This window comes from Mesoplodon mirus, assembly GCF_964341445.2.
Source record: "Mesoplodon mirus genome assembly, chromosome: 7".
Classification (NCBI taxonomy): Eukaryota; Metazoa; Chordata; class Mammalia; order Artiodactyla; family Ziphiidae; genus Mesoplodon; species Mesoplodon mirus.
In genome coordinates this window covers 92,707,644-92,720,966 of record NC_138983.1, presented here as the reverse complement: position 1 = coordinate 92,720,966, position 13,323 = coordinate 92,707,644, and the positions used below count along the sequence as shown (strand labels likewise).

General features: G+C 43.0%; 2 protein-coding genes across 2 annotated transcripts in view; both read left to right on the top strand.

Moving 5' to 3' along the window:
• The window catches only part of LOC309807674 (uncharacterized protein), a 239,551-nt gene that overhangs the window by 65,187 nt on the left and 161,041 nt on the right, over positions 1-13,323 (top strand). The gene's annotated exons all lie outside the window — the stretch shown is intronic.
• LOC309808057 (spermatogenesis-associated protein 31A6-like) lies at positions 2,237-13,013 on the top strand (the record flags this gene model as incomplete). The annotated part of the gene is made up of 2 exons (XM_082628062.1): positions 2,237-2,306; positions 11,074-13,013. The coding sequence occupies 2 exons, from the start codon at positions 2,237-2,239 to the stop codon at positions 13,011-13,013; spliced, it is 2,010 nt and encodes a 669-aa protein (XP_082484188.1).

The following is a 13,323-nucleotide window of genomic DNA, read 5'->3' as shown; positions in this document are numbered from 1 at the left end:
ACCAATAAAGGAGATCCTGAAGATGTAGATAATAATTTAGAGAATTGGGGAAACATGGACATATGAATAAGAAAAAAACACCTTGCACAGTATATAAAAATCACTTGTATCCTTCGAGCTGGATGGATACTGGTAAGTTTGGGAGGAAATAAAGGTAAGAAGAGATAGAAGTTAAAGAAGTTTATACTGATAGCCTCAGTTTTCTTTGACACAGATTTTTCAGAGACACATATATACACATACATAATTACCATTTGAAAATTCTTTCATAGTTACATGTTTTATTAATCACGTCTGAGAAAAGTCATTGATTTTCATTTTGTACAGCATTATCTTGTAAGGACAAGATACAGTGACAACTTCCATGCTTTTTGCATATCAGAGCTGACACTGAAAGTATCTGCATAATTGAATTTTCACTTCTTATTTGTAATAAGTTTATCCTTAGGAGGATACTTTCATAGTGTTTGATCACAGATGAGTTTGGGCATTGCTATCACTCAATAATGTTAAGCATCTGTCAGGTTCTCTCCTATACTATATATTAATTTTTTGTCCGTTAAGCAAATATTTATTGGCGGCCTGTGGGAATAAGATACACCTAGGTCCTCTTCCCTTGGTATATTCACAAAAGCCTCTGAAACTAAATTTCCAAGTCAGGCCATACTAAGGCCTGGCATAATAAGTTTTCATTGTTAACAGTTTTTTTGTGTTTGTGGGGTTTTTTTGTTTTTATTTTTTTGAAGCAAGGATGAGACACTGTCTTAACTCAGTAGTTGTCCATTCATTAATAAGTCAAAGAAGACATTGATGAAACATGGTATTTTGTATATCCGTTCCACAGCATAGGTAATGGGCCATCCTGAAACTCTGGTGAGATGCTTATCATTTTCAGATTTTGGAGTGGCTGAGAAAACCCTATTACACCTTGAATTATCACTAGAAACATGAATTCAGCCAAATAAAAACAGTGCCTCTGCCTACTGGGGTGGTCAATTTCCATCTCAACAAAAGTGACCGTTTCTCCTTTAGATTAAAATCAAGAAAATCCCCTCTGTCCAGGATGCAATAATGGGGTGCACGAAAGAGGAAAACTGAAGCTATTCCCTCTTTACACCTGAACAGTGAATTCATTCTGATATCAAATATTTGTTATGATTCTGTTATGACCAGGTGCTTTATTGTTTAGAGATCAAGTTACTGTTCATTCTTGGTAAGTAAGAAAAATCCACGTTTTAGGACTCTGAATAGTAACTTTATATATATATTATATATATATATATAAAAAATAAATATGTATATTATATGTAATATATATTCCACCTATTCAACAAAATTGTAACTTTCATCATCTCTTACGAATGATGAACTGTATTCACTCTTTGGAAAGGGCTTATAGGGAATTAAAGTCTCCATATACTTTTTATATAAGACCGTGGAAACCAAATTCTCAACTGGGAGCAAACTTAGGTTTTGCTCTGAAGGTTTATGCTTGCCTGGCCTTAGAGTGGTAGGCCAGGAACTCAAGTTTTTTTCCTCTAAGTTACTTTCATTGATGCCACCCTGAAAAAATTTGGAGGGAGTATTTTTGAAATAGCTTTATCTCAGTAACCCTTTCAGGGTATGGGGAACATAACTGTCAAAATGTTCAAGCAACTCTTGTTGATTTAAGTGTAATTGATCAGGAGCAATACAGGAAGGAGCTGGGTATAAAAGACAAAAGGCGTGAGGCTATTTCATGTATTGTTTTTGGCTTATTGTCCAAAACAGAGAAAGTCTCATACACTCGCGCAGCCAAGGTCCCCTACTGTTCTCTCCTTTTAGTAGAAATAAAAGAGAGCTCGTTTCTCAATAGCAGCATTCTATCCTTAAGTGGGTACACAGTGATATTCTGATGGTCTCTGGAGCAGAGAATAATTCCGTGGCAGCTCTGACCTCCAGTCACCGGGTTCTCTGTAACTTAGTCTTTCATGGCCAAGGACTATAATCACTATTTCGATTTATATTTAGCATCTCAAAATGGAAAGGATTCCATGGACAACAAAACAGGAAGTGATTTCATGAAGTGTTTCAGTATGGATAAAACAATAAAGTATAAAAATACAAATCATCAGTAAAGCTTTTTCTTTCCGGAGAACTATATTCAGAAATTAATGTAAGCCTCTAAGGTGCGCATGTGTGTTTTTTCACCCATGATCATGTTTGTATGTGTGTGCATTCCACTGCTACAGGAGACATGCAAAATGATATCAGATTTGTACTGGTTTCTCCCAAGAACTGTGTGCTCGCAGGGTTCGTTCAGGAAGGTGAGTGCCCTACCACCACATCACAGTCATATCTCATCACCTTCGGCGGGAATAGTTGACACTTTAACCTCACATGCAGGCTTATTAAATTAGTATTACTCATCAGAACTTGCTTACTAATAAAACAAGCTGAATTAGCCACTGCAGAATCATATTTGGAAATTCAATGAAAATTTTACCTTTTTAATAAAGGCCCAGAAATATTATTTCAGAGCAGGTGGTACAGAAAACTGTGGTCAAATTTGACATTCATTCATCATTGAAGTGTGGAACGTGACAGGTGAAAATTGATATTGATTTCTTTCCTCTAATATTTGGAAGAGTTCTAACAGGTAAATCAAATGAGATAACAAGACATATCAAGTCTCACTCATTTCTATGATCACATCCTCCCCACATATCACTCCCTCGCCTGCCATGTTTTGAATAATTCAATGCCCATAGTCTTTCCAGTCCAGTGTATTATAAGACACACTCAAGCTGGTTTTCAATCATATCAGACTGAAAGCTGAACATTTTAGGAAGGATTATTTAAAACCAAATGCATCTTGAGCCCAACAGCCTTTGAAACCAAACAATCCTGGGAGTTCAGTTGGATTCAGAAAAATTCAGTAATCCTATTTGATGTATGTTAACCGTATCAATATTAACAACCTTCTGCTGGATTTCAGCACTGATTTGAGAGCTGAGTTACTACTGGTCTTGTATTTTTCCTAGTTGTGAAAGCACTGAGAGAGTTGTTCTTGGGTTGAACTTGACCCGCCTCTGGGAATGCTCTCTGTTCTATCCATCTTGAAAAGCTTTATTCAAGTGCATTTCTCGGCCTTCCTTCTCTTCCCTTGCACCCCTTGGGAAAACGAAAGATGCTCAAATATAGATGTGAACACGGCAGGTGCTCTGCTTGGCAATGGTGTCTTTCAGCTTCCCAATAAAAAATTATATTGCTGACCACCCATTTGACTGAAAAGTGACTCATTTTACTGACAGATATCTGGATTGAGATGCCAAAAGAAATAGGTCATTTCAAATTTCCTTTTTAAGTCATAGCTTTGTGTTGCCACACTACTTTTTCAAAACTTAGATCATGAAGGTTCCTTCCTATGACCTGCAAATAATGAAAATGTTCTTCAACAGGCTCTATGAAAAGCAAGCAGAGGGGCTTCCCTGGTGGCACAGTGGTTGGGAGTCCGCCTGCCGATGCAGGGGACACGGGTTCGTGCCCCGGTCAGGGAGGATCCCACATGCCGCGGAGCGGCTGGGTCCGTGGGCCATGGCCGCTGGGCCCGCGCGTCCGGAGCCTGTGCTCCGCAACGGGAGAGGCCACAGCAGTGAGAGGCCCGCGTACCGCAACAACAACAACAAAATAATAAAAAAAAAATAAAGCAAGCAGAATATTCCTAATTATCAATCTTTCTCTTGAGTCATATAGTTCTTGTAATTTCAAGGAAGAGAAACTCAAATGTAAAGTGTTACAATAGCCAAGCACACCAGCACTATTATCTAACCATTCAGCAATTTTCTCTGCCAAGTCACTCTGAACCTTAGACTACTGAGGATGTGTTCTTAATTAATTTTTAAAGTTCTCCTCTTTTGAGTTAAAAAATGGTCACAATTTTATAAGTAAAATTAAAGAAAAATACCAAATAGAACATCTGAGATGTTTCCATTAGGCATTATATATATATACATAAATTTAATAGATATACATATATAAATGCACTGGGCTAAATCTCCATCTTCTGTGTCAGTCGGACATAGGTCCATTTTCTTAGGAATAGGGAACTCCTTTCACAATGGAAGTGAGGAAATTGGCAAATGTACACCATATAAGTACTTTTGGATGGTAGTGACCAAGTTCTCAAAACACACACACACACACACACACACACACACACTGAAGAATATCAGAACACTTAACATTTCAAAGACACAGGAAGAGAAATGCAAGTTTCCCCTAGAAAGCCTTTTGTTTTTTTGAAGTCAGAATTCTGAAAAGACGTTTTTATCAAGCCAGCTTTTTCTAACTTAACTGCATATGCAATAAAAGAGTCCTATCTTAGTCATTTTTAGGGCAAGATTTTCTTTAAGTCCCAAGAAAGTAAGCACTTGTAAATGTAAATTTTGTATGTACATAAACCTGGCCAGGATATCCGTTGGAAGCTGGAAATCTGTTGTTGTTCCTTTTCCTTTTGTATTGAAAGCTAAGTTCCCCATTCTGCGTTCAATTTGTGAAGATCACTTTTATTTTGACAAACTCTATTAAAGTAGCCAATTCAAGGAAGACAGGTTAGTCTTCCACCTAATTACCCAGTCCAACTTTTACTCAGTGTCTTTCACCTGAGCAAAGTCTCCCCAGTCTTCCAACTGAGGATAAACCACGCAGTGTCTAAACTGAGCAAGATCTTCCCAGTGTCTTTTAAGTGAGGCTAACCCACTTGAGCAAAAGTCTTCCCAGTGTTTTTCTACCGAGGTTAAACTCTCAGTGTTTAAACTGAGTAAAAATCTTCCCAGTGTCTTTCACTGAGGATGACCCAGGTACTTCTTCTTGAAACCAAGTTTCAAGGATAACCTACTACTCAAGAGAAGAGTTTAACACCACTGAATAAAACTTAGGATCATCAACCAAAACTGGAGATCCAAGAACCAGGAGATACTCACCCAAATTCGTCTGGACTCTCAGAGAAAGCGGACAGGCCCAAGAAGCCTCTGCTGGTGCCAGGACTCTGGATCCTCATAGAGTTCAGGCAAAGAAGAAAAGTCTGCTCTGGGCCCCTTCATTGGTTGCCAAGACTGCTGACTGAAAAATATGCACAACCCAAAAGGAGAATTATGTTTTATTTGGCAGATTTTCTGAGGACTTAAGCCCAGAACACAGCCTGTCAGATCACTCTGAGGAACTGCTCAGAAGACCTAAGGGAGCAGTCAAGAAAAACCAGGTAGTCAGAACATCAAAAGATTACTATTAATTAAAGAAAACTAGACCTCTCAAGTTAAGGACTTTAGCATTTTTCTATGTATGAGAAGATGAAAGAATCTGGGCTCCGTGAAATCATTCCTTTGATATGCACCTTAACTCTAGAACCAGTACCCTGTTTTTCTCCATCCCGAATCCCCTCAAGGTGCACAGTTGAGGGTTCCTGCTTTGACGTCTGACTTGATGACTGCAACATCCTTTGTCTACTGATATGGCAGGGAACATTTTTCATCCACGGGTAAGAAATTGAGAAAATTAACATAATTCAAGATATAAAACCATTACAATACTAAAAATTCCCAAATGTCAAACAAACATAAGTACCCTTGACCTGTAAAATGGAAGATGCCAAAGAAGGGAAAAAAAGAAACAATAAAGAAAATGTAGAAAATAAAGCATAAAATAAGATGGCAGAAATCAATAACAGTAGAACAATAATTAAATAAATCAAGGTAAATGTTATCATAAGATTTTTAAATTTCAAAAAAAAACCCCATCAAACAAAACATATTGAAAATCAAGTAATAGAGAAAATTTAGAGAGCAAATATGAATGCAAAGAAGACCTGTTAGGTAGTTAGTCAGACATTAGCAGCAAGGAGGTGACAGTGGTGAGAAAGACAAGAAGAAGAAATTGAGTCACACCCAGCCATCTGGGGACTCTCCCTTGACTCCACCCAGAACGGGAGAAACTATGGTCGGGTGGTGGGCAGCTTATCCTGTTAAAGAGAGGCACAGTAACACAAGGGGACTTCTCCAGGCTGTGCATGCCCAGACCAGACAGGTGTATAACCTACAGTAAATCCAAACTCATTATACCATAATTACAATAAATTACATGTGGTTTTGCCCCTTCCCCCACCCAGTAGGCATTTCTTGGGGATTCAAGGATGAGAGCATGCGCAGCAGAAAACTTGTTCCATAGCTCAGGACTGTCAATCAAATAATGATCCTTGTCACTCACCCCCACCTCTCTGCAAAATGCTCCTTAAAAGCGCTCGTAAGCCTTTATAGGAATGCTGCTTTCAATTTGCAGAAACAGTACACCCATCCCCCCCCACCCCGAGAGTGTACCTTTGCTTCGATATACTTTGCTTTGGGCTTGCTTCACTTCGCTGAAATAGCCTGTTCTCAGAAACAGCCTGCTCTTTCTCTCTCCTTCTCTCTCTCCCTCTCTGAGAGTGTACCTATGCTTAACTAAACTTTGCTTTCTGCTTAAGCTTAACATGGGAGTTTGCGATCCTTTGCTTACTATCATGGAACCAAGATAGCTGGTCCAGGCCTTCCACTGACCTCCTCGGTTGAAGCTATTTTGTTACAAAGCATGTCCACATGGTGACAGACCTAAGTCTAAATTTTGATAAAAGGTGGAATTAAGGTGAGACTATCATATGGGAGGAAAAGACTGTAGGAACAATAGTAGATGTAGGAGATATGTTTGTGAAAGTGCACATTCATGGCAATATAGCCAAATAAACTCACATGCCCACGTTCCCACTAAAACTGTATAAAATTATGACCAACAAGCAGAGAATACACATTATTTTAAAGCCCTCATGGGGCATTAAGACATATTTACCATGTGAATCCTTCAGTGAATCTTGTGTTACTGCTAAGGGATAGGAAGTGGTGTCATAAGGGAATTTTGTGTAAGACTCAAAGCTCCCTTTCTATATGGTTCAGGCTGGACTTGAAGCTTCAGGGGCCTGGGAGGATGGGGCAGGAAAGGCAAGGCACACTCAGAAAAGAGAATACATACATAACACACTAGGGATAGCTGAAGAGGCTGCTCAAGACCTGGCTCAGCCCCAAGGGTTTGACCCCTAGTCCTACTCTTCACCCTACAGCCCTTTAGGGTCAGGACCTTGGCTCACCCTAACCCATTCCTAGCTTCCGGGTATAGAATGCGTGCACATGTCTGAATGTTAATGTTCTCTCAAAATTTACATGTTGAAATCCTACCTCTTAAAGATAGGAGGCCGGGCCATGCAAAAGTGCTTATGAGCTTTCATGAATGGGATTAGTGCCTTATAAAAGAGACTCCAGAGATATCTCTAGCCTCCTCCCATCATATGAGGATACAGAGAGAAGGCTCCAGCTGTGAACCAAGAAGAGAGCTCTCACTACGAGGTGGCCATACTGGTGACTTGATCTTGGGCTTCCCAGCCTCCAGAACTGTGATAATAAATGTCTCTTGTCTTTAATCTACCCAGTCTATGGTATATTGTTATAGCAGCCCTAATGGATTCAAAATTTATCTGGAGAGTGGGGACTGTCTTATCGTTGCAAACTAAGAAGTTGGGTTGAGACAACATATGAACGATTTTTTTTTAAGTAGAAAATTATGGATTATTGGATTTGAAAGTACTAGATTGGTTAAGGAAAATGAGTACGTGTGTGTGTGCGTGTTTGCAGTGTGTCCCAAAAGTTTTTGTGCAGTTTAAAGGTTTACTAACTCCAGAATTATAAACACTACAAACTTACAAAAATATCATTTGAAGGTTTAACTGTTACCAGATGCAAGTCTGTGTGCCTGATGCACAGTGAGGCTAAATACTGAAACATCAGAGTTTGGAGCAGAGAAAGGTTTACACAGTGCCATGCAAGAAGACACGTGGCTCATGCCCAGGAAAAACCCCAAACTCCCTGAAGGCTTTCAGCAAAGCCTTTTTAAAGGCAAGGTGAGGGAGGGGCATGGCTAATTGTTGCAAATATCTTGGTGTTGGATCCTTGGCTCTAGCAGCTGGCCAGATGGGTCAGATCCTGGTCAGGTCACGTGTTCCTGTAAACCGCCAACAAAACAATTATTCTTCTCTGTTCTGCAACTTTTTATCTCCATGAATGGGCTCTTAAAAGTCAGAGCCTTAGAAATAGGCTATCCTGTATATTTCAGGCTCTAGGCAACATTGTTTTACAAAAAGTGCAGAGCCAGCCTGGGTCACAGGGATGGACAGAGTTAGCTCAGGCAACAAAGCATAAAGATTAAAGTAAAAAAGATCTGATGTGGAGTCAGATTTGTTCTTCCCTATTACATAACTATTTATAATTCTTTCATACTTATGAATTTTGAAAAATAAATTATTTTAATTTTTGTGTGTAGTTCCCTCTGATAGAAAATGAGGCAAAACATACACTATTCAAAATTCACAAAACTAAATAAGTGTAAAAGAAATTCAAGTTCTATCCCTGGGTTTACACAAGACACAAACATGACGTGGGAAAGTTGGAGCTGAGGACAAAGGAAATCCTGAGTAAAAATGTCTGTGAAACAGCCAGTCTTCCAGGGTCAGCTTAAGATGTTCAAGAGTTATCAAGTTGGTGGGCCTCAAGTAAAGGTCTCTAATGGATGAAGGAACCAGGTTCCAGATGGAATGAACAGAAAATTGACTAAGGTCTCTCTGACAGGATGAGAGTAGTTGGAAGGAGGGATCTGGAAGCCCCAGGAGGGTGCAGGTGTCTGTGGGTCTGGATGGGAAGGAAGGGCAGTGATTCAGCCTCTTTCTCTTATTGCCCCTCCCCCACACTCAGGAGCCCTTTGTGACAAGGCCACAGCTCTGTGATGCAGGCCTGGGGTTCTGCCATCAAGTGAACTCCCAGTGCTCTGTTGCCTGAGGGCAGCAATGCAGTTCAGAAGATGGAGAATCTCTTTTCTTTGAAAAACACGGTTGCTATCTGGCTGAGATCCAGCCCAACTTCCTGGGTGATTGATATCATCCTTGGGTTCCTGTGTGGACTGGGGCTCTTCCTAATGTTACTCCCCTGCTTCCAGAGTAATCCATTCTTAGCACCACCTAGGAAACATAGAAACATCAGGAAGGTAAGAAACCTTTGGCTTAATCCCAGCAGAGATTATCTCTTTTTTTCTTATTCTTATTTCCACTTTTCTTAACCACCTAGAGAGACTCCTGAGATGGGAACTCTCAGAAAAGTAGAGAACATCATCCTTCTAGGGAAAAGCCAGGCCAGAGAGGGGTTAGAGTGGGCATGAGGATTTCTAGTCTGAGATCGTAGACCAGGAGTTCAGGTATGGTAGAGGGCTCCAGGGCAAGTCCCCAATGCAGTGACTAATGGTTAAGGACTGGATTACTAAGAGTTCAATCTCTGCAGGAAGGCTGACCCCTGAGCCCTGGTTCACCAGCCACCTTCCCACAGCGGGTGTCTCAAGTGAGACCTTCCTCTGTGTTGGGGCTGATCTAAGGGCAATGCTGAGCCCCTGAGAGCCTGAGAGAAGAGGCTGGAGTGGAGGTCTGGCCTTGGGAAGCAGAATCCTATCTGACAAAGCTCACGTGGGCATTTAGGTCTGAGAATGTGTGTGTTTCTTGATCAGAGGAACAGTGACAGAAGAAATCTATGGTGATTAAAACTTTAAAAATCCTTCTTGGGCTACCCTGGTGGTGCAGTGGTTGAGAGTCCGCCTGCCAATGCAGGGGACGTGGGTTCGTGCCCCGGTCCGGGAGGATCCCACATGCCGCGGCGCGGCTGGGCCCATGAGCCATGGCCGCTGGGCCTGTGCGTCCGGAGCCTGTGCTCCGCAACGGGAGAGGCCACAACAGTGAGAGGCCCGCGTACCGCAAAAAAAAAAAAAAAAAAAAAAAAAAAATCCTTCTTTGCACTCTTCAAAGAAGAAAAACTGAAAATATTTTTATCCACTTTAAAAATAAGTAAAAGGGGAAAAAACCCCACAGAGTTTTAGTTAAATGTAGAAAGTCATGTTGTTCATGAACACAGCTTGCCTAGATAGATGACAGTGAGAGTTGGGTGTTAGCCCCTCATTTCTTCTTCTCTCTCAGCATCAAGTAGAGCTGAAGGGGAGGAGCAGGAGTAGGAAGAAAAGTGGATCTTTGAAAGGTAAGCCTTTGCCATTCAGTCCTGCGTGCCCCCGAGAGTTAGCTTCCATCTCTCCTAATCCTGAGGGCCCAGCTTCACGGTCTCTGAGGATGCCAGTGGCAGAGCTTATTCTTCAGGAAACAGAGCCTTGGGAAGGCTCGTTGGAAGGAGATCAGAGCCCAGATACTTCCCAGAAATTTGTGCTTAGAATGAAGCCATGAGGACCTAGAAATGGGGTGTGTGGACTGTGGTGGACCATTGGTGCCTGGGTTGGGAAGTGGGACCTCCAAGTCCAACTGTGGACAAGTTGTTTAACTTTGCTCAGATTCCTCTGTGTGATGACCACTGACCTTTCTCCCCTACACGGCAGTTGTAAGGGCTACAGGGGTTAATTAACGTGAAGGCACTTTGCAAAGGACAAACCCTTTTCAAGTGAGACTTACCATCACTGTCAGGGACATGTGGCCTTGGACACTGATACTTGGGCTCCAGAGTCTAATCCTCCAAAGATTTCCCTTAAAGGGCCATTGCACTCAGCCTCCTGAAAGACTCTTAGGCCTCTGCCTTCACCACCATGACCCAGTCTCCTGATTTCCAGCTTGCAGAGATTGCCTGGAAGAACTGGAGGGGACTCACAACCTGGTTTCACTTCTGCAAAGGTAAAGAATCTTTCCCCTTCTCTCCTGGGTCGTCCTTCCTCCCAGAGCCTATAATGTGACCCCAGCCCTGGGAGGGGGAGCCATGGGAGGGCGTGGCTAAAGCCCTAGGGTGAGGGAGAGCAGGAGCATTATGAAGTCAGTGTGGGGGCAGAGGAGGGTTCTTGGGCTGCAGGTGCCCACCCCTGCCTGTCCTGTCCAGCCATCCTGGCCCCATCTGCTCTCCTACAGCTGCCTGGGGAGGCTTCCTGGCAAGGGCAACTTTCATCAGCTCTCATGTCAAGACCCTCCTGGTGAGACGTGCAAAGCAGTGCCTGCTGGAGCCTGTGGAAGATACTGCTTGAAGGGTTGGGAACCCTGCGTGAACACCTCCTGTAGGGTTTCCTTCCTTGATCCAGACACTCGAGAGGTGCTGGAAGCACACATTAGAAGGTTTTGGGTAAAGCACAGGTGGACCCTCCCCCTCAAGGTCCTCAAGCCCATAAATCTCTTGAAGCGGAAAAAGCTCCAACCCTCCACCGTTCTGCAGTTTGCCTCTTCCCCTTCAGCCACCTGTGTGTCTGGGTCCCACTCAACAGTCAAGTGTGCTGAGTTCCTGGAGAAACCTCCTCAGGCTCATTCAGGAGAGAAGGTGATAACAGAAGAGTCAGTTCCTACCCTGAAGAGGCCTCTCCTTGTCCCCTCAACTGTGTGTAAGGAAATCCAGAGTGCCCTGGGAGCGATTCCATCTGCTGACTACCATGGGCCCTCAAAGGCTTCTCTGACTGGACAGGAGGGCAGGCCACCTTCTCAGTCCCTCACACTCAGCCTTGTGGGCAGAACCTGGAAGAGTGAGACTGTGGAATGGGTCAAGAGGGACAGCCTAGAGCCAGGTCCAAGTTCAGCAATGGTCAGGAATGAGCCAACAGAGGAGAGTGGTGGTCAGGCCTCAGGAGACCCCTGCCATAGGGTAACAGTGATGGAGGTGAACTTAGGATCCCAATCTTTGAGAGGTGAAGAGGCCAGGGAGGCTGTGGAGGCCAAGGAGTCTCCTGCTCTTCAACCACAGTCTAGTGTTATCTTGGAAACCAAAGTGTTGACAAAATCCCAAACCACAAATGTACATATGAGGAGTTTAGAGGTGCCAGGGGCCAGTAAACGTTTCCTACTACCTAGAATGTCTGTTTTCCAACATCCAGGTGAGCCATGCCTTAACATGGGGGTTGCCAGTGAGTTTAACTCCAAAGTAAAGGTACAGTCAGACAACCAGCTTCAGGACTTTCCCAAACACATGTTCCTTGCTGCAGACAACTTGGCTTCTCAGGTGCCTCAGTGCCATCCCCAGAGAGTCCCCACCAGAGACAGGTTAGCTTCCCAGGAGCCAAGTGGCCTTATGGAAGCCCAAAGGAGCAACCTAGGGCAGCAGGAGCCCAAAACTTCAAAACTCCAAGACTCATGGAAGAGCCAGAGCAAGATGATTGCCCCTACTTACAAAAGAGAGGACTGTAGGAGGCATAAACCAGGCGAGCATGAAGAAAGGTTTAAAGAATTAGGGACCTCTCAAGCTGGAAGTATGAGCCGCCCTGCCCAGGTCAGGGGAATAACAGACTCTATTGGGAGCAGATGTCTCCAGCTCATGCCAGAGAAGAAACATAGCCCTCCAGAAAGCCTCTTCAGAAAAAGGATGAGGCTATTTTTAAAGTGGATTTTCCCCAATAAAAAAGTCAATGGTCGAGATGCTCTGCAAAAATTCAAGCCCATATCAGCCACTGCCCAGAGTCACGGATCAGTCAAAAGCAGATCAATCTTGAAGAGTGAGACTGCTGAGGGTCAGGCACTCATGACAGCTGTTGGACAGATCCCAGAAGAAAAAAGAGCAATTCACCATGGACTTCATGCCACAAAGTTAAATGAACACAAACTGGAATTCCAAGTCCCAGTATGTGGGTGTTTCTGCTGCCATAGGCTTACCTCCTACCCAGAGCAACGGAGAATGATGGGTTATACAGCCTGCAGTCATAAAGCCACCTCCAAGGGCCAGAGTTGTTCTATCAGGGAAAGGGAAGTCAGACACCAACATAGTTTGAAAAGTGTAAGGTTCGACGATGAGCAGCTGGGCCTAAGGTGCCTCCCATCCTTGCCCCCCAAGAAGAGTTTGTTTCCAGTTAGTACCTGCCAGTATGGGCCAAGGATTCCAGGTGCCCCAGCCCGCCATCAACACTGTCCAAGGCATTGTCATCTTTGGGGAGGTGTCTTGCCTGGTCGACAGTAAAATCCTTCTTTAGTCTTCCCTTTAGTAGGAAGACATGTCTCCAAGTAAACATTCAGTCCATGTAGAGAGAATGATTTTCTCCTTAGCACGTCCAAGGTATTTAATGTTCCCCAATACATGTATATATATATATATATATTTTTTTTTTTTTCTAATAAAAGCATAGTGTAATGGCTGCTGTCTGTGCTGTGCACTTTGTCTTCTAGAAGGGAGGGGCATGGAGGGAGGTGGACAGTAGCATCACAAGCTTGCTCCTTGTCTCGTGTCCCTTCATTGCACCTTATGATACTGTCATTACACAGACCAAAAT